This window comes from Mauremys mutica, chromosome 4 (assembly GCF_020497125.1).
Source record: "Mauremys mutica isolate MM-2020 ecotype Southern chromosome 4, ASM2049712v1, whole genome shotgun sequence".
Classification (NCBI taxonomy): domain Eukaryota; kingdom Metazoa; phylum Chordata; order Testudines; family Geoemydidae; genus Mauremys; species Mauremys mutica.
Window position 1 is genome coordinate 30,457,685 of NC_059075.1, and position 26,965 is coordinate 30,484,649.

The window sequence follows — 26,965 nt, forward strand, 5'->3', positions numbered from 1 at the left end:
GCACCGATGTTGTGATCACATGACTGTCACGGCGCTGGAGAGGCCGTGGTTTATTGGGCGGGGTAAGATCACGTGGTGGGGAGAGGGCGAGGGGGTGCGGGGCTGCTGCGATGATTGGCTGCTGTGGGGCTGGGATGTGGTCACGTGAGGTGGAGGCCGCTGCTGGCTTGGGACAAATAAACATGGAGGTCATCTTCCATGAGAGGGTGAGTGTGCGGCGAGGGGAGGGGGCGCTTACGGTTGAGCGTGGGGCTCGGGAGTGGGCGGAGGGCGCCGCAGAGAGCCAGCGGTTGGATGGGGGGGTATTTCAGAGGCTTGGGTAGGAGCTGGGGCTGGGCTGGGAGAGGAGAGGAAAGGAAGGAAGGGGCGGCAGCCTAAGGCGGGGAGGGGGTTGGCAGGTGGCAGCGGAGCGGCATCCTAGGGCGGGGGAAGTGAGGGGAGCCGTAGCCAGTGGCTGGGAGCCGGGGGTGGTGAGTTCCCTCCGTCCCGTGGATGACTTAGAGTAGGGTAGTACTTGAAACTGTCTTTTAAACACTCCCCAAAACAACCCCCTGACTACATTCTCTTATCCAATTGAACTTGATGTCATATTGCCCCTTACTATAACATCTTAGTGCTGATAAGATTCCTCTCAAGTGGAAGGGGAGAGCCAGGTGAAATGACAGTTCAACTAAATACATCTTAGACGAAATCTAGTAACCTTTCAGAAGGGGAATCTAGTTTCTCGGGCAGTCTGCTGGCATAACTTGCCAATACTGAAGTTTCTACCAGCTGAGTGGTTTAAAAAAAATGGCTGGACAAATAAGTCTATAAAGCTTCAAAAGTAGTCACAAACAAGTGTCAATATTACTTCCTTTTATATAGACAACTTTTTTCATGTTGAGTTTATTTCCTGATTTTTTTCTTGGTCCTTTAAAGATAAATACAGAGAACTTGATCGTGCAGAATGAAGTTTTTACTCTCTTGAGAAAGGCAGCATTGCTTAAATGAGAAATGAGCATAAAGATGGGAAGCAGGAGATATGAGCTCTATTCCTGACTTCTTCTACTGTCTTGCTGTGTCTTTGCTCATGACAACCTCTCTCTGCCTCGGTTTCTGCATGTACAAAGTGGAGATTATGACACTTATTTCAAAGTGGGTGTTGTTAAAATTTATTTAATGTCTTCTACAGTGCTTCTGAAAATGTAAAGCACCATATGCGTGTTAAATATTTTGTTTCAGGTGACAAGTACTTCTGCTACTCATGATTGCCTCCAAACTCCTAAACAATAATCTCTATATCACACTATCACATTCTAGTGTCTTCTTTATGTGCTTCCTGTAATTTAGTTTCTTTAGCCATCTTTATTATTAATAATTGTTTTTCAATTGGTCATTCTTAATACATTTTCTTTTGTAAATGCAGATTGCTCTAGTTATTAAGAGATACAGTAATTAAACCAAACTAGTTCCTATCTGACCTAGACTGCCATGTTTAGGAGGGGAATTTAAAAAACAAACAAAAAACCCCAAAATTTTTTGTTTTAAAATAAGTTACTGTGGAAAGATGGCTTTATAGGATTGGAATGATAGAAGTAATTCTGCTGAAGCTTGATATTCTTATTTATACTCTGCCCTTTAATCTATGTTGCAAAATAATTGCCATTTATTGTGTAAGTGGTGTAAACTGCAAATATTTTACATCAGTCTGCAGTACAGGAAATGTGTTTACGTATATGGAAACATACTTGCTCTTTGACAATTTAGTAGTTAGATTACTTAGGTAGAGATAAAACATCTAGTTAGATATCTTAAGCAGTAAACAACATATATTTTTATTCTGTTGTAATAATTATTTTCATAGGTTCTGAAGCCAGAATTGTGATAATCTAGTCTGACCTCCTGTATAGAACAAGCCATAGAACTTCCCCAAAATAATTCCTGGAATTTGTCTGTTTGGATGTTTTTCTATCTTGATTTAAAAATTGACAATGATGGAGAATCTACCACAATCCTTGGTGAATTGGTTCAATGGTTAATTACTCTTGACATTAAAATGTATGCCTTATTTCTGGTCTGAACTTGTCTAGCTTCAATTTCCAGCCATTGGATTGTGTCATTCCTTTGTTTGCTAGACTGAAGAGCCCATTATTAAATGTTTGTTCCCCATGTAGGTACTTATAGACTGTGAGCAAGTCACCCCTTAACCTTCTCTTTGTTAAGATAAATAGATTGAGCTCCTTGAGTCTGTCACCATAAGGCATGTTTTCTAATCCTTTACTCATTCTCATGGCTCTTTTCTGGGCTCTTTCCAATTAATCAACCCCCTTCTTGAATTGTGAATACCAGAACTGGACACAGTATTCCAGCAGTGGTTGTGCTAGAGCCAAATATAGAGATAAAATGACCTCTCTACTACTACTCGAGATTCCCCTGTTTATGCATCCCAGGATCGCATTAGCTCTTTTGGCCACGTCGTCCCATTGAGAGCTCATGTTCAGCTGATTATCCACCCTGACACCCAAATCTTTTTGGTCACTGCTTTGCCGGATAGTGTTCCCCATCCTGAAAATATGGCCTACATTCTTTGTTCCCAGAAGTATGCATTTACATTTAGCCATATTAAAATGCATGTTGTTTGTGTGTGGCCAGTTCACCAAGTGATGTAAATTACTCTGAATCAGTGACCTGTCCTCTTCATTATTTACCATGCCCTCAATTTTAATTGCCTTCACTGGGGAAAAATGTGAACAAGTGTGTATGTAACATCATTTTTAATAAAGATCTGCATTTCAGTTCACTGGTAGTGCCCCCATTTCCTCCAAAGTATTCAGAATGCTGCTTACGTGTTTATAGTTAAAGTATTTTAATACACACACATCAAATTCTTAACCATAAAATCAAGCGTGAAAAGAAAATAATATAATTTTAAAAGGTAGGTAGGGATACCTTTTCAGATAGGTCTAAGGGGGGCAAGCTCCATGCCTAAGGAGCCACTACTGTAAAAGACAGGAAGTTCTGCTCTAGGGTAAAATGTTGAAAGCTCTAATAAATGAATGGCCAGAGCACAAGTGTATGTCAGGACAAGGTTGAACGAGGAGGCTTCTAATTATGAAAGAATGCTATGTCTCCACATTTAAGGTTAAAGCTACTTTCAGTTATGAGCCTAATTTTCTTGCCTTCCTCTGCTTGCCCCTCAATTCACCCTTAATGTCACCAAAGAAAAACCCCAGTACACCTGAACATTTGCATACTATATATTATCTTAGGATGGTAAAAATATTTGGGGCAAATCCCATGAGGACTTTCAATGAAGTAGGGTTTAAAAATTTCCCTATCATTCTCTTTCAAAGATTTTCTTGATGCTTTGACTTATATTTTAAATCTGATTCACATAGAATCTTCAAAACCAACTTTTTCAAGAGTCCCTAATAAATGGGAATGCCTTTCATATGATTGAAAGTGCATGTATATTGAAGTTCTTAAGGTAAAAAAATACAAAAATATGCATTTCTATTTACTTTGGAAAACACATGCTATATACATGTGTATATTTGGATGCATTTAATAGATGCATCAGTTTGAGGCAAACTTACAAAGTCTTCATGGCCTACGTGCAGAGGTGGGCAAACTACAGCCCGTGGGCCACATCTGGCCTGCGGGACCCTCCTGCCCGGTCCCTGAGCTCCTGGCCCGGGAGGCTAGCCCCGGCCCCTCCCCTGCTCTTCCCACCTCCCCTGCAGCCTCAGCTCACTGCACCGCTGGCACAATGCTCTGGGCAGCCGGACTGCGAGCTCCTGGGGCAGTGCAGAGCGCAGTTGCAGAGCCCGGCATGATCCGGTGCTCTCTGCTGTGCAGTGGCACGGCTGGCTCCAGCTGGGCGGTGCGGCTGTAGCACCCCCAGCCACCGGTGCTCCAGGCAGCATGGTAAGGGGGTGGGGTGGATGGAGGGCAGGGGAGTTTGGGGGGAGTGGTCAGGGGGCGGGTGTGTGGATAGGGGTCTGGGTAGTCAGAGGGTGGGGAACATGGTGGTAGGGGTCCGGGGGGGGGGTGGATGGGGTGGGGGGGAAGTCAGGGGCAGGGGTTCTTGGGGCAGTCAAGAATGAGAGGAAGGGTTGGATGGGGTGGTGGGGGGCAGGGGTCCCGGGGGGGGCCATCAGGGGACAGGGAATGGAGGGGGTGGATGGGGCAGGGGTCCCGGGGGGGGCCATCAGGGAACGGGGGGGTGGATGGGGCAGGAGTCCTGGGGGGGCTGTCAGGGGCGAGAAGCAGGGGGGGTCGGATAGGGAGCGGGGTGCGGGCAACGCCTGGCTGTTTGGGGAGGCACAGCCTCCCCTAACCAGCTCTTCATACAATTTTGGAAATCTGATGCGGCCCTCAGGCCAAAAAGTTTGCCTGCCCCTGCCTGCGGGTGTATATCCATGATAGGGGAAGCGACATAGGGGTACATGGCACTGTCGTGGAGAAAAAAGAAGAGGGAGATTTATATGGGACAAGTGCATCTGATATGGAGAATGAGAGAGTCACATGTGGAGGCTGCCTGGGAGAGAATGAAGTCTGTAGCTGCTGCTGTTTGCAAGAATAGTTGGAGTCCCTCTGTGACTTCATCAGTCTGCAGAGACTTCTGTCACTGGCCAATTCTTAAATTATCTTCTAAATTAAAAGTAAACTTACGGACTAAAAATGTTTACATTTCTTGAGAAATAACCCAGGGTCTTACAGGCATGGAGACTAGTAATGCACTGTAGGAAAGCTTGGGGGTAAATATACTCCCTTGGCAAACATAGATGATTGAAGCAACGAAGATATAATAAAACATTTAAACAATTCTTATATATATTTTTGTTCCTTTACAATTTTAGCAAGAAGGCTCATTGTGCGCTCAGCACTGTCTGAATAACTTACTACAAGGGGAATATTTTAGCCCTGTGGAGTTATCTTCTATTGCACAGCAGCTAGATGAGGAAGAGAGAATAAGAATGGCAGAGGGAGGAGTGTCTAGTGAAGAGTACAGAACGTTTTTACAGGTAACAATCATTTTAATGTTAGATTGCTTGACATCTGTTTGCTTTTTTGAAACATAATTTTTTGTTTTACAGATTTGTCATTCTTGCTTTGTTATGGGAGCTCCATTTTCAAGTGATAATGCTTTTCAATTTTATAGTCTTTTTCATACAAGTATGTTAAATTGGCATTTACAGACATTAATTCACTACTAAAGCATCACAACACTTCTATGAGAAATATATTATCCCCATCTTACAGGCATGGAGAGAAGGATATGGGATTGAGTTTTTTCACTAAAAGTGTATTTTGGGCAGGGCAAGCAGTCTTTTTTGAAATGGGTGTACAGAGTCTCTGTTGTAGGTGTACACAATTGTATTTATTTTTACACATGATTTCTCATAAACCTTTTTAGAAATGTGAGCTGATCACAATTTTTCTTTTTCTCCTCCACCCACATTGAACAGCAGCCTTCTGGAAATATGGATGACAGTGGCTACTTCTCCATTCAAGTAAGCATGACTCTGTGGTCAGAACAATTTCTTACAACCAGTGAGGTTGCATTATATATATTTTCTTCAAAAGAATTTTGATAACATTTAGTAATTCTTCTCCAATTTCTAGTTTGTAGGATTAATGCAGGAGAGTTCTGGCTTTCTAGAGCATCAGGTTTAAATTATGGATTACAGAGGCCTTCCTGGTGATTACGGGGTCCATGAGAGAATCCTTCTCTTACAAAGTAATCTGCAAAATGAAAAGGCTGCAGAATTTGTGTTCCAAAGGCTTTATTTCACACTTCTGAAACTTTAGAGCTATTTGGAAAAAAGTTTATTTTTAAAAAGGGAATTTACTTAATATGTAACGAATCTTTTAAATACCTGTAATAGAACCAAAAACCCCATTAAAAATCCCAGAGTAGTAGCTTTTACCTATATTGGATCCCTAGGTCATGCTCTGTACCTTTTGTTTCTCTTCTTGTGGCCCCCATGTATGTTGGTCAGTATTTCTTTCCATACTCTCATGTAAACTTCTGTTCCCATTACTCTGTTTTGTAGATGCACAGGGCTCTCTTTTTATTTGCTAATTTTACTTCCCAGTCTCATTTCTGAAATATATTTTCTGCCATTGCCAGCATGGCAATTCCTTACTTCCTAATTGTGCTGCAGTGACCTTGAAGCTGATAAAAATTGCTTCCTACTTTGTTTCTACTTTCTTGCTCTACCATTTCTTTGCTCACTTGCTACACTTTTGACTGGCTGAGGTGAGGATGAATTGTTAATCTCCCCATACCTTTATCCCAAACAGCTTTAAGTGAGTAGTGTTAAGAGGTTTGATTTCATCCATAAATTTCAAACGTACTGATTAATGTTTAAAATAAGTTAGAACTTTAGCAGATATTAGGGAGATCCCTAGTTGGAAGTCTAGGATTTTTGGTAAGCCTTGATGCTCAGGTCTACACAAGTTGTAATGGAGTCAGGGATCTTGTTGCAACATGGTTCTAGTTTGTAGTGTAGCAAAGTTAAGGACCTATGTGAGTTAAAAGCCTTAGTGGACATGTCTTCAAAAAGGATGAGAGTAGATGATCCCTAAATAAGTTAACAGTAGCCCTAATATTGTTTCTTGTGTTATCTTAATGGCTGCAAAATGCCAAACAGTTTTAATAATGTAGTTTTGAGGGTGAAAATAAGAAGGTAATAAGCATACAGCTGTATATAAGACTATAACCTAATCAAGGAGGTGTGCTTTGTGAGAATCTCTCTGTCAAACTGTAGTTTTGTAATTCATCTTTGTTGTATATGCTATCTATGTTGTGTGGTGATCGTAGATTCATGAAGGTTGCATTTTGAATATTCTGATCCCGAGGTTTCCTTTTTATATCAACTTTTTAAAAGCACAGCTTTATGAAAACAATATAATTGTTCATAGTGATTAAAATGGTTGCATTGCTTAAATTTGGAGTTGACTGGTTTGTCTCATGAAAAGTACTATTTTTTGACAGGTTATAAGCAATGCCTTGAAAGTTTGGGGTTTAGAACTAATCCTCTTCAACAGCCCAGAGTATCAGAGGCTCGGGATCGACCCTATGTAAGACTTTCTTTTTAGCACCCTGCTTTCATTTTACAGAAAAGTAACGCTGAAAATCTGTGATTACTAAGTTTCTTTTAAAATTACTGTTTCAAGCTCTGTTACATTTTGATGTTTCCTTTTTTATCCCCTCAGCCTTTTATTTTTCATATTTTGGGGATTAATATGATCTGTCCTCTGAGCCTTCATGACATCTCAGTATCTGTGGCATCACAGTATGCTGATTGAGTTGCATGTGATGTCATATATGCTTTATGACATTACCAGGTTTATATAGATTTCAGTACATAATTAAAAAGAACACTTTAAAATGTTATGAATTATAATAAGAGCAATTTAAACACTCTATAGCATCAATAGTTACGTTGTATTGCCAAAATATTGTAATTTATTTATAAATTAGTGATAACAAATAATTTAAAAGTTAGTATGAGCTCCAATATTAGAGAATTTAATTTTATGTATACCTTGTGTTTTTCTTTTTGCAGAAATGAAAGATCATTTATTTGTAATTATAAGGAACACTGGTTTACAGTTCGAAAGTTAGGAAAACAGGTGACCTTGTCTTTTTTTATTTAAAAGTTGACTTCAGAGCGGGGGTGGAAAGAATGGTTGCAATGAGGCCATGTGCTGGCCTTTCATCTTTTGAAGATCTGGGTTGAAATTTGTTTTAGACTATCCCAAATAAAAATATTTGGGGCAAATGCTCATTTATATCATAATGCTGCCAGGCAGCTTGGCATTAATGTTTGCATAAGGAAGGACTCTGGATCAGATCCCCTAAGAATCTGCATGCAGTTATAAGAAGCAAGAGCTGCAGCTCTGGTTACAGCTTTATGTGACATCACTACATATTCGTCAGAAAAGAGAGAAGACTTAATATAACAAATAGCCAGAAAATCATACTTTCGAAAAAAGTTTGAGGTCATCTTTATACATTATAAAGAGGTACTGAGGGTCAGATTTTTTTTTTAATTTTTTTTTTGCTGCATTACACATACTATTACATTGGTGCTGTAAAAATAAATTGCAGGTAGTTTCTGCATCTTAAATGGCTAGTCAGTATATGGGAAATGTGATTAACACATTAGACCTTTGAATATTTATGTTTGCCAACATTGGAGAGGTATTAGTAGGGATTGTAGTGGGGAAAAGTAGAAATGCAGCTTTTAACTCTGTAAGATTTAGGAGAGCTTCTAGGAGGAATTAAATTAGAAATAGTAAAGTAGATCCCTAAAAATAAGGGATGGTGTGCCTGTATAAAGTGTTCATAACCAAACAGCCAGATAGATCAGAAAAAGTTGGGTCTTTTTAACACACAGAGATAGAATACCAATCAAAGTTGTCCCTTTCTAGATGAGATTCTATAATTCTTCATATAACTAAACTACATTTTTAAAATGTATAAAACACTCCTAAAGTAAACTTTGTAAAATCATCTACAATAATGGAAAGGAGCTCACATAGCCATGAATAAGGTTTTTGGAAGCTGCAGCCATGCTGACATCCAGGTGAGAAAAAATAAGTAAACTTTTTGTAGATGAAACTAACCAGGCCACTGCTCTCAATATGGCACTGAAACTTTTTGTTTTCTGCTGAAAAGGCCCATTGAATGCACCAAACATCCCCGATAAAGCCTCTTTGTTAAAAAATTAAAGCTCAAAGTGGTTTGGCTGCAAGTGTTGCCTTATACTAGTGATGATTTTTCAGGCCAATACAAATTTCAAAAGTGCACTTAGATTGTGGTTTACTTCAAGTGGAAATGACATCTGGCGTAAATGGTGAAAATGGGGAATACATTACAGACTTTACATTCAGGATTAGTTTAAAAATAATGTATGTTCATTTTGTAAGCATTTTTTCATGTTTTATATCGAAGGGACATTAGTGTTCACTTTAAAACTGTTATCTGATGGGGGAGAGCATTCCAGGCTAAATGCGTATGTGTAGTTCAGATTTTTTTTGGTAAGCTGCTATTCTGTCACTGTGATTTAAAAATAAAAATAAAATTGGGTTTAAAACTTTATTTTTTTAGATATTACATAGTTTATAATCACAATAAAGCACTTCTTGGTGTCTATTCAGAGAGTAATACAGAAGGAGGATTCATTTTATAAATTGTTAATCCATCCCTAGACAAAATAGATTAGCTCAGTGAAGGAAACATTAATTTGACTCGTTCATCTCTATTATTTGTTATACTATAAAGTAAAACTATTATCTCGAAAAGGTTTTTTCTTCAATCCCCATTTTAAAAGCCCAACACTCACGTACATATATCAATACCTTACCTTTTTATCTCTACCCCACACCCTTGGCCCACACACCATTTGGGGATGGATTTAAAAAAAAAATTTTTTTTTAAGAGGAAATTTTGTGGTGTGAATGGGGTAAAATGTTGGCCGTATGATATGGAACTATTTGATGACTCTATTCCAGGTGAACAGTAATCAAGACCCCAATCCTGCAGACACATGCATGTTCTACTTCAAGGACATGAGGAGTCCACTGATTTCATTTAAATGTGTTTAAAATGTTGCAGGATTGGGCCCAAAAGTAATTGGTGGTTCAGTAGCATCTGAAATAAGTTAATAGTCTCATTCTAGCTATCAATGGACATTAGCCTCTATCACAAAGAATATACTTATATATTAATTAGTACTCTTGTTGACAGTTTCAGTAGATTGGCCAAGAATTGTATGGAAAGGAAACTGAATTCTGTTGCCATCTGAAGTGGTTCTGCAAGGTCATGATTTTAGCACAATGGAAGAGTGTTGTGAAGAGATAGGTCTGATAGTTTTAATGGCTCCTATAATATCCATCTCTCCCCAAATTGGATACATTTTCAGTTATTACCATAATTACTATTAATGACTAATTGGCCTTTTGGAGTATGTGTGCGCGCAGTGATTTATACGGACACATCTTTATATCCTGTCTCGCCTCCTCCTAATATAGGCTGTGTTTGTGACATAGATGATAAAAGCATTCCAAGTGAACTTGGTTGATATAATTATCTTTAAAATACATGTAGAGAAACCAGTTACCTATGATTAAAGCAATCTTTTTTTATAGTATCCGCAATTAAAGGCAGCACTGTTACACATATTCTTAAGAGAAAACACTCAACTATTTCTTCAGCCATCCCTTTAAATAGGGATTCTGTCCACTTTCCACTACAAATATGAATCTATGGTGGAGTGACAGAAGGAAAAAAAACCTCAGTGTATCAAATGACAATCTCCAGGAACAAATATTGCAAACCAGAACAAACAGTATCATAAAGTAACAGCAGAAACCATGACATAAAAATTGTTCAAATTTCTCCCCTTTAAACTCTCCTGATATGAGTAGGGAGGAAGCCTAAAGTTACATAAATTTCCCTATAAAGTTTCAGAGTTTGTGTCAGCTGAGGACTGTTTGAAGGGTGGCAGGTAGCAATACTTATGTTGTTGTGCTTTTGTGGTTGAAAGGAATTTTTGATGTTTCACATGATTAGTTTACAAATCCGATATTTCATTGTGGAAATTGACCAGATTGCCCAAAAATAAATTCCATGCTAATTTTTTTCTCTCAAATCTTTTTTTGTTTTCAAATTATAGTGGTTTAACTTGAACTCTCTCCTGATGGGTCCAGAACTAATATCAGATACATACCTTGCACTTTTCTTGGCTCAGTTACAACAGGAAGGTAATACTAGTTTGCAAATGTTAAACCTCATTGGCTGAAAGCACATGATTAAAATCAGATAATTAACCTTTATTTATAAGAGTGTTTGTATCCAGTCTATCTTGCATCAGTTTTGTGACTGAATTCGTGAAATAACTATACAATCCTTATAATGAGAGGCAAAGTCTAATATTGAATGTCTATTATATTGCTGGTAATAAATTACATTTTTTTTATTTCATGGTATATTTAGTTGGGGGTATTTAATAATCCACACACTTTATACTTAGTATTTCTGCTTTTATTATTCCCAGGTTATTCTATATTTGTTGTAAAGGGTGACCTGCCAGATTGTGAGGCTGACCAACTACTGCAAATGATTCAGGTACAGCAGATGCAGCGACCAAAACTGATTGGGGAAGAGACTGCACAATCAAGAGATGAAAGGTAAGGTAAATAAAGATTTATTTTTAATAGTGTTGAACATGATTTTTTTTAGCGACTGATGCCTACAACCAAGGCACTTATTTCTAAGTAAACTTACAAAGTAGTATTAGGTACCTCTAATTCATTATATATACTATTATAATTTCACTGAGTTGTAAAGCTGCTATTTTCTGATTTATCCTACAAGTACAACATTAATCCTTAAATGTTTCCAAATCTTAAAACATTTTAAAATACTCTAGTCAGCCTGGTATAGTTTTGTTCCATTTTATCATGTTTAAATTTTATTGCTTTTAAAGAGATTTAAGAGAGCTTTAAATTTTCAAAGGAATTACTTCATAAATGTTCCTTTCTCTTGGTATACAGGTTAACTTCCATGGCTCTGCAATAGGTAAAAACAGAGATCTTGTGTGGCAATATAGCCTAGTTGATAGAGCATGGGACTGGGAACCACAAACTTCTGAGTTCTGCCCTTCACTGTGACACTGACTAGCACTGTGATTGTGGACAAATCACTTAATTTCTTTTGTATTTCTGTTTTTCATTTGTAAAAGGGGGAAATATTTAACTACCTCAGAGGTGTGTTGTGCAGATAAGAATGTTTTTACAGTACCCTGAAAATGCAGAGCTAAATCAACACAAAGCATTATTCTTTATTATGAGATTCAAATGAAAATGTTATCTAAGGCTAATTGCAATGAGATATCTATTCTGCAGGGGGCAAAAAACTGACCTGGAACAAGCTTTAGACGTTAACCATCCCTATGATGGAACAGGCATGTTAGATGAAGATGAGGAGAATTTCCAAAGAGCCCTTGCTCTAAGTAAACAGGAAATTGATATGGAAGATGAAGAAGCTGATCTTCGTAGAGCCATTCAACTTAGTATGCAAGGTAAAAGACTTACTTTAAAAGAAGCTACAATTTTATCCAGTGATCACTTTGACTAGTTGAGTTCTTGTGAAAAGTGAAATTTGACAGCTGAAATCTGTTCATAGGGTCAACTACAGTAGCTGTTTTCCCTGTGAATGTGTCTCAGGCCCACTGATCAGGCCCTCTGGAAAGTCTGCCTCCTAAGCATGAAGTGCTTAAGTGTGAACTTTGGTCCTTTCCTTGTGACTCTTAAAAATGTTGTCAGTGATGATGTGAATAGTTGATCGCTAGGAAGTATACTGAAAGTTCATTTTATTCTATGCATCCGAAGAAGTGAGCTGTAGCCCACGAAAGCTTATGCTGAAATAAATTTGTTAGTCTCTAAGTTGCCACAAGTACTCCTGTTCTTTTTGCGGATATAGACTAACACGGCTGCTACTCTGAAACCTGTCATTAATTTTTAGGTTGGCTACTGCATGGGTAGATTTGAACTGTTGATCTTCAAGTGAAGTTCTCTGTTCCCCAAATCCCTGAGCCATTCACTCCTCACCAGATCTATTGTTTCAAGACTTTTGTCCGTAGTAATAGAGATTAGATAATTGTATATGATGATCATGTTATAAACAATTTTTTCTTCATCGAGATTTGGAGAGGTAATTTTAGCTTTGTTACATTTGTTAGTTTAAAATTTCCCATCTTGATTGGTGTAATGAAATACCATGTTCTAACTTTAGGAGGTCATCGAAGTGAGTTTTCAGACTCTGTATCGCAGAATATACCACATTCGTCTGGTATAAGTCAGTCTGAATCTCTTTCTTCAGAAGAGCTGCGAAGGAGAAGACAGACATATTTTGAAAAGTAAAGTATCTGGTGAAAAACTGAATTTGCTTGTTGAAGTAATTATATTTTAGGATAGTAGAATATTTTTTTCACACATTGAGGTCAGATTTAGCTTTATTTATCTTTTTTTTTTTTTAATGGCCTTTTTAGCACTGTATTCTGGAAATCCTGTAGCTTCTAATTAGTTACTTGAGATACTAGTTAGAAGGAGATTGTTTGCCGTAAGGTAAAGGTCCAGCTTTGTGCACACATAGGTACTAAGATACTGTTTTATATGAAGTCTTAGGAGTATTGTTGTAAATAACACTAATTATTTTATAGAGGGTATGTGTCCTTCATGATTTAATGAGAGTGCACCCCATGAAAAAAAAAATCAATATTTAGTGGGGGTATGTGCCTGAGAGGTGAGAGAGAAATGCAGGGAGTCACATAATTTTCATCTATTGAGTCCTTCCCCCTCTGAACAAAATGTTAGGCAGAGCTTGTTCTCTGCTAACCTTAGCGATGAGCAAGTAGATTCTTAATACCAATTCAGCTTCTGCTTCAGAACTATAAACCAGTTGCATCTCTTCCGTTGTTACTATTGCTTTTCCTTCTCTCTATCTTGATCTTCTAGTGAGGAAAGAGAGGGGAACCAGAAGGAAAAGTGAAGTAGCAAGTGGATAAGATTGTGGATGAGAATGCCAGACATTTGAATTGAAGGGATTTGGGGTGAAAGGGCATATGATGGTGCCTAACACCATCCAAATATTTCTCACTCATTGGCTTTCCATGGAATGAAAAATGACTTTTTTGCAGAGGGGAGGTGTCAGAACAGGACTTCAGAAAAAGACAATAACGACAAGATGAGGAGCTTTAAATGGAGACTGTGGATTTAAATTTGGACCTGTATGTAAATTTTAGGGGGAGGGGGGAACAGATGTAAAGCCTCAGATCCAGGGAAATGTTTCACAATTAAAAAAAAAAAAAAAACTCAGTAAAAACAGTTGTTTTTAACAACTAAATATTTTCCTGCAGTGTTTGGAACCCTAGCAGTAAGGAACTGAAAGTGAATCTGATATAATTGAAAAATATCAAAGCTGATATAAATGTTAAAATTAAATGGTATAAATTGTGACGTTCTCTGGTATTTTAAAGTTTTGTCTTTTAATGTATGATATAAAAGAGACAAAGTGGGTGGGTTAATATTTTTTATTGGACCAACTTCTGTTGGTGAGAGAGACAAGCTTTCACGCTTACACTCTGCTCGAAAGCATCTCTCTCTCACTAACAGAAGTTGATCCAATAAAAGATATTACCCCACCTACCTTGTTTTTCTCATATCATGGGACTGACACAACTACAACAACCCTGCATATAGGGTTGCCAACTTTGGTTGTATGAACTCCTGGAGGTTTCATCACATGGCATTATCTTTAATTAAAGATTAATCTTGAAGTCCTGGAGACTCCAGGACATCCTGGAGGGTTGACAACGCTGCACAATGTATGGTGTTGAACATACGTAAAGAAACTTTGTTTAGAACATAAGATTTTTAAGTTGACAGTACTACTTTAATACATTTTAAAAGTTCCCTTTTTCATAATTCTAACTACCCACTATGGGTTCCTTAAGGTTGATAGTAGGTAGCTATCTATTTTCTGCCTTTTTTTTTTTTTTGTGGATCAAATTATTTGCAGGGATCAGAATATAGTGAAGTGAGTGCCTAATATAAAACCCAGAGATTCTGGATTATCTCACAGTCAGTTTTGTGTCTGGTAATATTTTCTTAAAGTATAAATGTGGTAACTTGAACTCTACCAGATACTAGGAACTTAGAAGTTTGTCTAGTTTATACTATTTTTGTGCTCCTAGTTTTGTTTTTTCACTAATTTAAACTATTTTGGTAATTTCAGACAGCAGCAACAGTTGCAGCAAGGCCAGACCCCAGATTTACATGATAAACCAACTACAAGTTCAAATGCACTAGGAACAGACCCAGGTATTGTTTTATTCAACCTATGGTTTTCAACACAGATGTTAATCTAGGTTTATCCCTGGTGGGTTTTCTCTCTGCTGAAAAACAGTTCCCCAATTTTCCTTGCCTTAAAAAAAAAAAAATTGGAGATAGGTATATCTCCTAGAACTGGAAGGGACCTTGAAAGGTCATTGAGTCCAGCCCCACACCTTCATTAGCAGGACCAAGTACTGATTTTTGCCCCAGACCCCTAAGTAGGCCCCCTCAAGGATTGAACTCACAACCCTGGGTTTAGCAAGCCAATGCCCAAACCACTGAGCTATCTCTCTCCCCCCCCTTTAATTCTCCTAACAACTGCCCTTGGGGCTACATGACGTCGCCACTATTTTTCTTGCTGGGGAGGATACAATAGGGCTCTTAGAGAGCCTGTTCTGCTGTGTTGGCCAAAAGGGTCACTTTTGAGTGATATGAGATCACCTGTCCCATACGAGTGGACTGCATTACCTGCACATTGCTCTCAGCCCTGTTGGCCTAAGAATCTAGAGATAGTGATTGAATGTAGATCTCTCCTTCTTGGGAGTGCACAGCACTGCTCCTAGATCAAGCAGGTTCTGGTTTTACTTTCTTTCTAGTTGAATATAGTATTGTAGCTCTTGGTGTAGGTTTATGCAGCACTTCTTATTACTAACAACAGAATGCATGTTGAAAAATAAATCTCTCTCTAAATGTCTATTCTCAAGTTTTGTAAAAAAAATATGTCTGTTCCAGCCTAATGTATTATTTTTAATTATGTGTGGAAACATGTTAACAATGTAATTGAGAGAGAAAATAAATCTGTGAACATTACTAATGTTAAATATCAAAGATCTAAAATTAATTATACATTATTTCATATCTTTTTATAGAATGATTACAGTGCATTGAAAAGTAAGTCTGAAATGATCATTTGATAATAGAAAACAAAAAAAGCAAAAGACATCTGAAAAAACATGGAATGATAAACAAATAGAAACAAGAGGCAAGAAGTGATATGAAAAATGTTTACTTTTTTATAGCTGCATTCCAGAAGTAATTAGACATAAATATTTTGTGTATGTTTGTCTCCTGGCAGGAGGTGATATGAGTGAAGAAGACATGCTTCAAGCAGCCATGAATATGTCCTTGGAAACTGTTAGGAACTGCCTGAATACAGAAGAAAAGAAATGACAAAATATTTTTTCTTTTGTCAGAACACTCAATCTCCATTATAATATTCTTGTGTGGATGCTGTACAAGCAGGGTTCATTTCAGAGACATGGGATATTGTCTAACCACAGATGAAAAGAAGGGGGGCAGAGTTAAAAGGGGATCTGAAAATAACAAAAATATTGCACCAATTTAGATATTATGGCCCTGATGCTGAAAAACACTTCAACACATGCATAATTTTGCTCAGGTGAGTAGTTTCATTGACTTCAGGAGGATTACTCAAGTGAGCAAAGTTAAGTGCCTTGTAGGCTCAGAGCCTGTGTGTTGGATGCCCCAAATAAGAGGCAAGTATAATTTACCTTCTTTTCTTATTAACTGTCAGCTGCTTGGAGAATTCAGCACAAAATTACTAAATTAGTGCAGTTTTCTTATCAGTGAACTCAGATGCCATTCAATAATAATTTAAAAATAAATACAAAAAAGTTAGGCTCTTAAATCATTAATAGAAAATATGGACAAATTTTAAAACCAGTAAGCACATTTTAAAATTTAAAAAAATTTAATTCAATCTTTTACCCTCTAGAACCTGAGTTCATGGTTATGTGTTTCTCCTGCAAGAATTGATGGTATTTCGCTTCCCAGAACCTAGAACAGAGCTCTCTGCTTTGCTGTTTTGTGCTTGCGATAGGATCATTTCTGCAGGAGAAACACAAAACCATGAGGTCTTGGCAGTTGAAAAGAAAAATCTTCAGTATATTTGTAATTATAATGCTACCCAAGTTATCTTAATGATTTAAGATCTTCTACATTTTTTGTACTTGCAGTACCTTTAGCATTATTTGAAAATCATCATTAAAGGAAGGTTCATGTCAAAGATTTCTCCAGTTCTCTTACTTTAGGTCAGATGATTTGGCTACCTCTTCATACTCTTTCCACCGAATGCCAAAGTTGGCTTTACTGGAGATTGTACTTTTTTCTGTGAGAGAGACATAACATGTTGGCAGTTGGGCTAAACAGTTTATTCTTGTTTCTAATTCTCCTGTTTTGTCTTATGTTTTTTCTCTTTGAGTTCCTCCCCTTACCTAGGCCTCTCACCATTTCTTCCTTCACACTACTAGTAAGAATCTCTCTCTCTTCCCTGGTTAGTTAGTTCATCAAGCTTTGTTGAGAGTGGGGGTGGGAAAGGAGGGAGAAAGAGATTTAGATGCCATAACTTCAGTGCCACATATCTAAGGAGCATTCCTGCAATCTGAAATGATCCCTGTGCAAGTAGCTTTGTTAAGACTGACTGTTTATGTTTGTATGTGTGCGCATGTTTTTTCTCAAATGTTTTTATGAATATCTTCTATTTTGTCAGAATTTTACAGCTTTTTCAGGAATGGCCTTCATTCATGCACCTTACAATTTGTTTATCATGTTGTTTCTGTTACTGAGAAAAATGGGGAGCAAAGTATGCAAGCTAGCTTGTTCAATCAGTTGTAAGACTTACCCTTTGATACTCAAGATGAATGTGTGACAGAGTGACCAAATTTGGCTTTCAACTTTACTGCAACAGTTTAAACATGTTCTTTTTTCATAAATGGTGCTTTAACTATAAATTCTGTTTACATATAAATTATATGGAAATATGTTATAGATGTATGGTGTTTAAGCTGTTTTTCATTTAGTATGTAAGCAGTTGCCACAGACATTCTAAGAATAATTTTTTGAAACTATACATTTGATTTCTTTACCAAAATATTTTAAAATTATACTATTGCACCATAGTAATGTATTTAATTATAATTAGTTAGAGTGAATTATAATTAGATGGAAATAAACATTCAGCACAGAATAGTACTGTATATAAAAGGGCCGTTAGGTTTTGGTAAAGATTTGTATAGAATGATGGCTTCTTGATGGCTTAGAATATTACTGTAAAAGAGATCCTTAGGCTAAATTCTGTTTCCTTTACTTGTATGCTTAATTTCCACTGATTTCAGTAGGAATACTTGCATGAGTAAGGCAATGTGGATATGACCAGAGGACAAGTAAAGCTTTTTAGAATTGCTTTTTAGTTCCACCATTCTCATCCTTGGTAGGCAATACTGTTGTGCATTTCAGTCTACCTAATTGACTAACAGATTAACTCTTTTGCCATGCCTGCTGCACCAAGTTTTTAAAACAAAGTCACTGCTTTAAAAAAAAACAACACCCTCCTTCCCCCCCTCCCCCAGGTTTGCAATGCTGAATGGCTGCACAAACCTATCAGTATAGATTTCAGCTTCAAGATTGACTGTTCCTTGTAAATGAAAGTGAAAAAGGATGCATATAAAGCATGAAATACTGTTTTTGTGTGGCTGGAAATTCATCATGATTTTTCTTTTTTTCTGCCTACATTTTGCCTGTCATAAACATTCTCCTTTTTGGCATGAGGCAGACAACAGCTGGATGAACTTATTTGACTTAATTTAAAATGCAGGGTTTTATCTTTATAAATGGATACAGATTTGTAAAGACTGGTTAAGAGACTTCTTTTTTAAGACATGGTAATTGCTAATTTCCTCTTCAGTTATGTTATAAATTAATATTTCTTTGGCTATATACTGTAGCATTCCTATATAAAAATCTGAATTCTTATATTCTAGTGATGTCAAACCACCTCACTGCCTAAGTATTGTAGCATACAAGAAATGTAAGATCATATAATGCTTAAAAGGCACAACAGAGTGAATCAGATGTTATGAATAACCATATTCCTTTCAATAAACGGTATCATCTAAAAATTAAGTGAGCTAATTGTGCACTTGGCCTTCTGAGAAGTAATAAGCTCACTCAGACTGGTGACCTGTTAGTGAATTAGTTAAGAGGTAGCCCTGGAGGCTACATACATTAATTGCACCAAAGGAAAAGGTGAATATGAACTAGTGACAATACACATATTACAGTGTAGATCCAAAGTACAGAATGTGTGGAGCTGCCAAGAAGCCATCAATAAAAACTGATCTCATTTTCTCAATGTGCATTCTTTAAGTGATAAGCACTTACTGACATGTATAAATTGTGAAACACTTTTGTAAATAAAGTTTAAACTATTTGAGTCTTTTGCTAGCAGTAGCCATCTTTTGAAGCTGAAGTTTCATCCTAATGTTGTAGCATTAGTAGAGAGCCCATTATGCAGGAGAATAAATCATTTTTGTTCCAGTCTGACATTTGTAAGATCTTTAGATCCTGTCTATCCTACAAAAATTATCATCTTTTATCATTATTATGGTCCATGTGATGTAGTATGTTCTTCTGTCCACAGAAGTCAGGGAAGAAAAAATGATATCCATGTTGAGTAGGTACAGAATTAAAACACGGTTCTGTAAAATGATTGTAACTTTTTTTCTGTCCTCCCAGGTAAGGAAATAATCATGCTATAACAGTTTCAGGCCAGGTCACAATCATGCTTAATTATGGTTAATTTTAGGCACTATAATATAAACTCTGCACTATAAATGCTATTCCAAGCCTACCTTTCCAGCCAGCACTCTATATCCCGAAAGCCTTTTCTCTTAGCTTTCTCTCAGTAAAGCTTTCTTACCAGCCTTCTGTTACTGTCTTCATGGCTTTCTCTCAGACAGCCTCCCCTACCTCAAAACATTTCCACCAGTCAAACCCATAGGGCCATATGATCAGCTTTTGCTCAGAATGTCCATGTGCCTATATTTTGGATGCTAATGTTATTGTTTCAGCCACCTTGTTACAATGGCTTCTTTACATTTATCCTATATGTAAGGGGGGGCCATGCCCAACCCATAATTACAAAGTTTAACTCAACAAGTTCATTCACGTTACTGAAAAGCTGATTCCACTTTGATAGCTATTTCTGTTTCTAAGGAAAGTGAATTTCCTCAGAGAGTGAAGTTATTTAACTTAACCAAAACTATAGTACAGGCATTTTTTTTCACAGCCCCAACAGCATGCCTCAACCCAAATCAGCCACTCAGGTGTTCACTCTGTGCCTATTGAGTTATTGACTTCTCTGTACAGTTAAGATTTCAGTTGTCGTGTGTGTGTGGGGGGGGTGTTGTTTTGTCTCATTTTACAGCATCACTTAACCCCCTACAGCTGTCCCTGAGTAATAACCTGATAACTACTAAAGTGGCTGAATTCAAACCAGTCCCAATAAGCCATCCAAATCCCTGGCTAGTTTAGTAACAATATGAATATAAATCTTATACCTGTACCTTATATTGATGCATTGTCTGTAAGACTGTGACTGCTCCCCAATTATGTTGTTTCAGGAATGTCTTTTTTTTATTATGGAAAAGCTGAATGGATATACAGTTTCTTTGGGGAGAAGGGCTGTGATTAATTTAAAAAACAAGTCCATGCTGTCTAGGAATGAGTTTTTTTAAGCTTAATCTTAAACTTAAAAAAACCTAAATATTTCCTGAAAATACCTTAGTGTTAGAATTTGTAAATTATTTTTTCTTATACTACCTATATTTAAGGCCTAAATTTCATGACAATATACTATTAATAGGCAAGTATGAGTATGTGGGATAAGTTTCACATTAATCATAGGGTTTTATTGGCCCAGTTTATGCTTTTGGGTGACACATGGGTCTGAATGTGGGGTAATACTTTTGTTTGTCTGCATGCCTCTGATGCAGTGTCATTTGCAGACAGATCAGTGAATGAACAAGGAGACCAATGAATGTTGCTGTCACAGTTTCATCTGTGAGCTATTCATAGAACAGTACCCAGAAGAACTCTCAGTAATTTTGCAATTACACAAAATATACTTTTTTTTGTTTGGGTACCAATTAATGGAAATGATAATGATCAGGCTAATGTATTTTTTCTGGTGAGAGAATGACTGTAATGGGACAAGGATGGCCCTTATAAACTCAGGGTATCTTGTATTAATGATCACTTAATATCCGGTAACATCTGAAAAGCTATTAAACATTTTCCTATATTAACTGTACAGAAACACCTGTTGTAATAATGATCAGAGACTGGATACAATAAAGTAAATTCAAATAGAGAAACATTTTATATGTATTACCTGTAATATGACCATTTTAAATCAGAGATTAAATTCTGACAAAGGCTGATGCATCAGTGATGAAAATAAAGACAAGTTCCATAGTTTATTGTGGTCAGATCTCTACATTCTGTATACAAAATTAACGTAGTCCGTATTGAATGGATTAAAAATTGGCTAACAGAGAGATCTCAAAAAGTAATTGTGAATGGGGATTCATCAGCCAATGGAGGTGTTTCTAGAGGGGATCTGTAAGGATCTGTTCTCTGGTCCAATGCAGTTTAATATCTTTATCAATGATCTGGAAAAAAACAAATCAGGGCTAGTCAAATTTGCAGATGACACAAAAGTTGGTGGAACTGTAAATAATAATGTGGATGAGCCTAACCAAGGTCACTTGATAACATGAGCTGATATGAATAGCACATGATTTAACACCGTGAAATGAAAGGTCATCCAGCTAAGAACAAAGAATGGAGCTCACATTTATAGGATGGGACTGTGTCCTGGAACAGTAACTCTCAAAAGGACTTACTTTAGCGGTCACAGCAGCTAACCAACTGAACATGACCTCTCAGAGTTAAGCTGTAGCTAAGAGGGTTAATTACAATTCTTGGGTGTATAAGCAGGGGAATATTAAGAGTAGAAAGGTGATATTATCTCTTATAAAACATTATTGAGACCCTTACTGGAATATTGTGTCAGTTCTGCAGTCCAAACGTCAAAAAGGATGTTGAAAACTGGAAATGATTCAGAAAAGCTACAAAAAGTTGGTCTAGCAAACATGAGTTATAGTGAGAGATTTAAGAAGCCCAATGGGTAAGAGAAGGTTAATAAGTGACTATCGTGATATGCCACACACTCTACATGGGGAAGAGATTTCTGAGAGGAAGATGGCTCTTTACTCTGGCAGAAGACATGATGAGATCCAGTGGTTGGAAGCTGAAGCTCAGAAAATACAGACTATTCGGGTGCATATTTTTAATGGAGAGGGTAACTATTGGAACAACTATCTACAGAGTCTAGTTAAGAGTGGATATCATTTTAAAGGATATTCTATAGTTCAAACAGAAAATATGGGCTTCATGTAAAAATTATGGGGTGAGGTTCTTTGATTTGGGTGATGCTGTGTGTTTGTGTGTAGCTGGCGTGGTGTGAGAGCGGGGCTCAGGAACTTCCCTGGGTCCAGTGTGTGTGTGACTGGTGGGATGCCAGGTGACTCCCCAGGGGCCAGGTTTGTATGTTGCAGGCGGGATGTGAGGGGCTCGGCCCGGGTACTCTCCAGGGGCCAGGTCTGTGTGTAGCTGTCAGAGTGTGAGGGGCTTGGGTACTCCCCGGGGGCCAGATTTGTGCGTAGCTGGTGGGGTGCGAGGTGACTCCCCAGGGGCCAGGTGTGTGCGTAGCAGGTAGGGTGCGAGGGGCTTGGGGACTCCCTGGTGGCCAGGCGTGTACATAGCTGGCGAGGGGCTCGGGGACTCCCTGGGGGCCAGGTGTGTGTGTAGCTGGCACGGTGCGAGGGGCTCGGGTACTCCCCAGGGGCCAGGTTTGTACGCAGCTGGCGGAGTGACTAGGGTGACCAGATATCCCAATTTTATAGGGACAGTCCTGATTTTGGGGTCTTTTTCTTATATAAGCTCCTATTACACCCCCCCCCCCCGCGTCCCGATTTTTCACGCTTGCTGCTGGTCACCCCAGCGGAGTCTTCGCACAAATGAGAAGAGACCAAGGGCGCCTGGTAGTGGAAGCGGCTAAGTCTGGATGCCCCGCGCGGCCGGTGCTATGCCACGCGGTGAGTGGCGGTGGCGGACTGTCGGTGAAGGCCCCGGCCAGGTGCCCCGGGAGCGAGCTCCGGCGGCAGCACACGCCGCTAACCTACACCTGGACGGAATATGCTGTTAGACCGCCGCTATCCCGAGCGCCTTTGCTGCTGCGGACACGTCCCAGTAGTCGTGACGCCGCTCTAGCCTCACGTAGCGATTCTCTATGGTTATGCAGGGCGTCTGTGTGGACTCGGAGGTGTCATGGCGTCCGTTGAGGTGGCAGCGCCTGAAGCTGCCGGGAGGAGCCGCTGAAGCCGAGCTCTGAGCGGGCAGGGAGTAATGGCCGGGGCGCTGGGACTCTTTCACTAGGCGCCAGCAGGAGCCCGGCCTTTCCTGAGCGTGCGGGGTGGCAGGAGCCGGCTCTCCGAGCCCAGGCTGCCCAGCCCCCGGGGCAGACAGCGAGCCGGGGCCGAGCTGTTCTGGGGTCCGGCGCCACCCCTGGTGCGGGCGCTGCCTCGGGGAGGCCTCTGGCCAGCGCTGAGGACAGTTGGGGTCCGTTGAGGAGCAGCAGCAGAGATGGCCTCCTGGTTAGGGGGCCTGGGCTCGGGGCTGGGCCAGTCCCTGGGGCAGGTAGGGGGCAGCTTGTCCTCCCTTACCGGCCAGATCTCCAGCTTCACCAAAGACATCCTGCTGGAGGGCACCGAGGAAGTGGGAGGTAAGAGAGGGCCGGGAGGGGGGGGGGAAGAGGAGTTGCTGCGGCGGCCATGGGGGGGGGTGTGCCAACCCTCTGCGATGAGTGTGGGGCCGGGGGGCACTGAGTGCTGGGGAAAGATTGTCAGCTCTATGGGCTGTGATGTTTTATATGTGTGTTTAGTACCATGTACTCATCTGATAGCATATGAATGATAACGAAGAGATATAGCAATTGTTGTAAGTGGGTAACAGTTTATTTAGGACTGTGACCAGCTAGACCACCTGAATTTAGAGATAAACATGACTGAGATTTTAAGTGTCTTACGGGAGTATACCAGTTTAACGAGAGAATTGCTACCTTCATTTTCCATTTTTAACAATAATAAAGAGAAATAAAATGTTTAGTGCTAGTGGAGTTTGTTGTTACACCTATTGGAGTTGGTGAGGGGTAGCATTAACACTGCTGATTAAAACAACCAAAATTTTCTTCTATGTGTTTTTTCTGGAAGGGTGCTCTCTCTCTCTCTCCTTCTTCCATTTTTCTCACAGAATACAGAATATCAGGGTTGGAAAGGACCTCCGGACGTCATCTAGTCAAACCCCATGCTCAGAGCAGGACCCAATCCCCAACTAAATCATCCCAGCCAGGGCTTTGTCAAGCCTGACCTTAAAAACCTCTAAGGAAGGAGATTCCACCACCTCCCTAGGTAACCCATTCCAGTGCTTCACCACCCTCCTAGTGAAAAAGTTTTTTTCCTAATATCCAACCTAAACCTCCCACACTGCAACTTGAGACCACTACTCCTTGTTCTGTCATCTGCTACCACTGAGAACAGTCTAGATCCATCCTCTTTGGAACCCCCTTTCAGGTAGTTGAAAGCAGCTATCAAATCCCCCCTCATTCTTCTCTTCTGCAGACTAAACAATCCCAGTTCCCTCAGACTCTCCTCATAAGTCATGTGCTCCAGCCCACTAATCATTTTTGTTGCCCTCTGTTGGACTCTTTCCAATTTTTCCACATCCTCCTTGTAGTGTGGGGCCCACTGGGACACAGTACTCCAGATGAGGCCTCACTAATGTCAAATAGAGGGGAATGATCACGTCCCTCGATCTGCTGGCAATGCCCCTACTTATACAGCCCAAAATGCTGTTAACCTTCTTGGCAACAAGGGCACACTGTCAACTCATATCCAGCTTCTCGTCCACTGTAACCCCTAGGCCCTTTTCTGCAGAACTGCTGCCTAGCCATTCAGTTCCTAGTCTGTAGCAGTGCATGGGATTCTTCCATCCTAAGTGCAGGACTCTGTACTTGTTCTTGCTGAACCTCATCAGGTTTCTTTTGGCCCAATCCTCTAATTTTTCTAGGTCCCTCTGTATCCTTTCCCTACCCTTCAGCATATCTACCACTCCTCCCAGTTTAGTGTCATCTGCAAACTTGCTGAGAGTGCAGTCCACACCATCCTCCAGATCATTAATTAAGATATTGAACAAATCCGGCCCCAGGACCGACCCTTGGGGCACTCTGCTTGATACCGGCTGCCAACTAGACATGGAGCTATTGATCACTACCTGTTGAGCCCAACGATCTAGCCAGCTTTCTTTCCACCTTATAGTCCATTCATCCAATCCATACTTCTTTAACTTGCCCGCAAGAATACTGTGAGAGACCATATCAAAAGCTTTGCTAAAGTCAAGGAATTACACATCCACTGCTTTCCCCTCATCCACAAAGCCAGTTATCTCGTCACAGAAGGTAATTACGTTAGTCAAGTATGACTTGCCCTTGGTGAATCCATGCTGACTGTTCCTGATCACTTTCCTCTCCTCTAAGTGCTTCAGAATTGATTCCTTGAGGACCTGCTCCATGATTTTTCCAGGGACTGAGGTGAGGCTGACTGGCCTGTAGTTCCCCGGTACCTCCTCCTTCCCTTTTTTAAAGATGGGCACTACATTAGCCTTTTTCCAGTCATCGGGACCTCCCCCGATCCCCATGAGTTTTCAAAGATAACGACCAATGGCTCTGCAATCACATCCGCCAACTTCTTTAGCACTCTTGGATGCAGCGCATCCGGCCCCATGGACTTCTGTTCGTCCAGGTTTTCTAAATAGTCCTGAACCACTTCTTTTTCCACAGAGTGCTGGTCACCTCCTCCCCATGCTGTGCTGCCCAGTGCAGCAGTCTGGGAGCGGACCTTGTTCGTGAAGACAGAGGCAAAAAAAGCATTGAGTACTTTAGCTTTTTCCACATTCTCTGTCACTAGGTTGCCTCCCTCATTCAGTAAGGGGCCCACACTTTCCTTGACTTTCTTCTTGTTGCTAACATACCCGAAGAATTCCTTCTTGTTACTCTTAACATCTCTTGCTAGCTGCAACTCCAAGTGTGATTTGGCCTTCCTGATTTCACTCCTGCACTTCTGTCAAGTTCTTATTCTGTGCACACCACACTATCTGGGCTCTGTGGAGAATAAACTTAGCAAAGCAAACTAAGTACAATATAAACTTATTTAGAGATATATATATATTACAAAAGTTATTGGCATGTGTCCTGTTCCTGTTCTTATTTTCTTGTCCTGAGGTGTTGGAATTGCATTAGGGTACTTTGTTTGAAAGCATATCAAACTTGTCTTTGGCTTATTATGTTTATTCATTTTATCTACAGCTTGGCTTGATCGGTTCCATTTAGAATGGGGGAAGTTTTCTAAAACTGCAAACAAATTGCTAGTTCAGTATTTTCCACATGTATGTGATTGTAAGTCTGACGTGTCTCCCAGACAAGGCTTTAATATAATTGAAATTTTTTTTATTTATGTTACAGTAGTGCCCAAAAAATCCAATCAAGATCGGAGCCCACTGCATTAAGTACAACAAAATAGGAAAACACAGTCATTGTCTGAAAGAGCTTAAAATCTAAAATGAAAGAAAGAAGCAAAGGGGGAACAAAAGGGATGTAATGTACAAGCAAAGTGATCAGTTCAATGACAGTCAGACACAGTGTTAATTCTATGTCTGTTTTAGTATTGGTGTTCAATTTTTCCAAGGCATTTAAGCTTTTTAAATTAAATGTTTGACTTTGCCTTATAGCTATCTGCCCAACATGGTGAAAATATACATACATTAATATAGTTAACATAATATTACATCTGAAAATTATGGCTTTGTTAGAGAAATACTCTTTAATTGAAGCCTTTGTGATTTTAATGGTTTTGTTATTACCAATAGTAGGACCAGAATTTGGAATTAAAGAACATAATTTCACAAGTTTGATCTTATGAAGTGGGTAATCATCAAAGTAGGAATTCTCTGCAGGCGGGCTGTTCCAGTATTAAGTGGCTCCAATATTAAATGGGATGAAGATATTTTGGTTACAGGACTGCCAATATAAAAATGCTCCAAAAGAGAGAGGAATTTGTTGTGATGGCTGCAATATACTCTGAGAAAAGATTGTCTATTTCTC

At 39.3% G+C, this 26,965-nt stretch overlaps 2 protein-coding genes across 13 annotated transcripts in view; both read left to right on the top strand.

The window, feature by feature from the left end:
* Positions 1-18,230, top strand: ATXN3 (ataxin 3). Of its 12 annotated transcripts, none has more exons than XM_045013726.1 (12): positions 100-206; positions 4,842-5,006; positions 5,451-5,495; positions 6,983-7,068; positions 7,557-7,623; positions 10,671-10,758; positions 11,052-11,184; positions 11,902-12,077; positions 12,791-12,914; positions 14,792-14,877; positions 15,759-15,780; positions 15,965-18,230. In XM_045013726.1, the coding sequence occupies exons 1-11, from the start codon at positions 111-113 to the stop codon at positions 15,761-15,763; spliced, it is 1,071 nt and encodes a 356-aa protein (XP_044869661.1). In that variant the 5' UTR covers positions 100-110; the 3' UTR covers positions 15,764-15,780; positions 15,965-18,230. The 12 variants fall into 12 exon arrangements, 11 of the variants coding, with proteins under 11 accessions (XP_044869665.1, XP_044869661.1, XP_044869660.1 ...); XR_006578865.1 differs by having other exon boundaries at positions 15,759-15,871; positions 15,965-15,987; XM_045013729.1 differs by lacking the exon at positions 15,759-15,780 and adding an exon at positions 919-1,134 and having other exon boundaries at positions 135-206.
* Positions 18,231-23,384: 5,154 nt separating this feature from the next.
* TRIP11 (thyroid hormone receptor interactor 11) overlaps positions 23,385-26,965 on the top strand; it is an 80,657-nt gene continuing 77,076 nt past the window's right edge. The window contains exon 1 of the mRNA XM_045013484.1: positions 23,385-23,533. Coding sequence (XP_044869419.1) covers positions 23,395-23,533 — 139 coding nt within the window. The 5' untranslated portion in view covers positions 23,385-23,394. The remainder of the gene's footprint in view (positions 23,534-26,965) is intronic.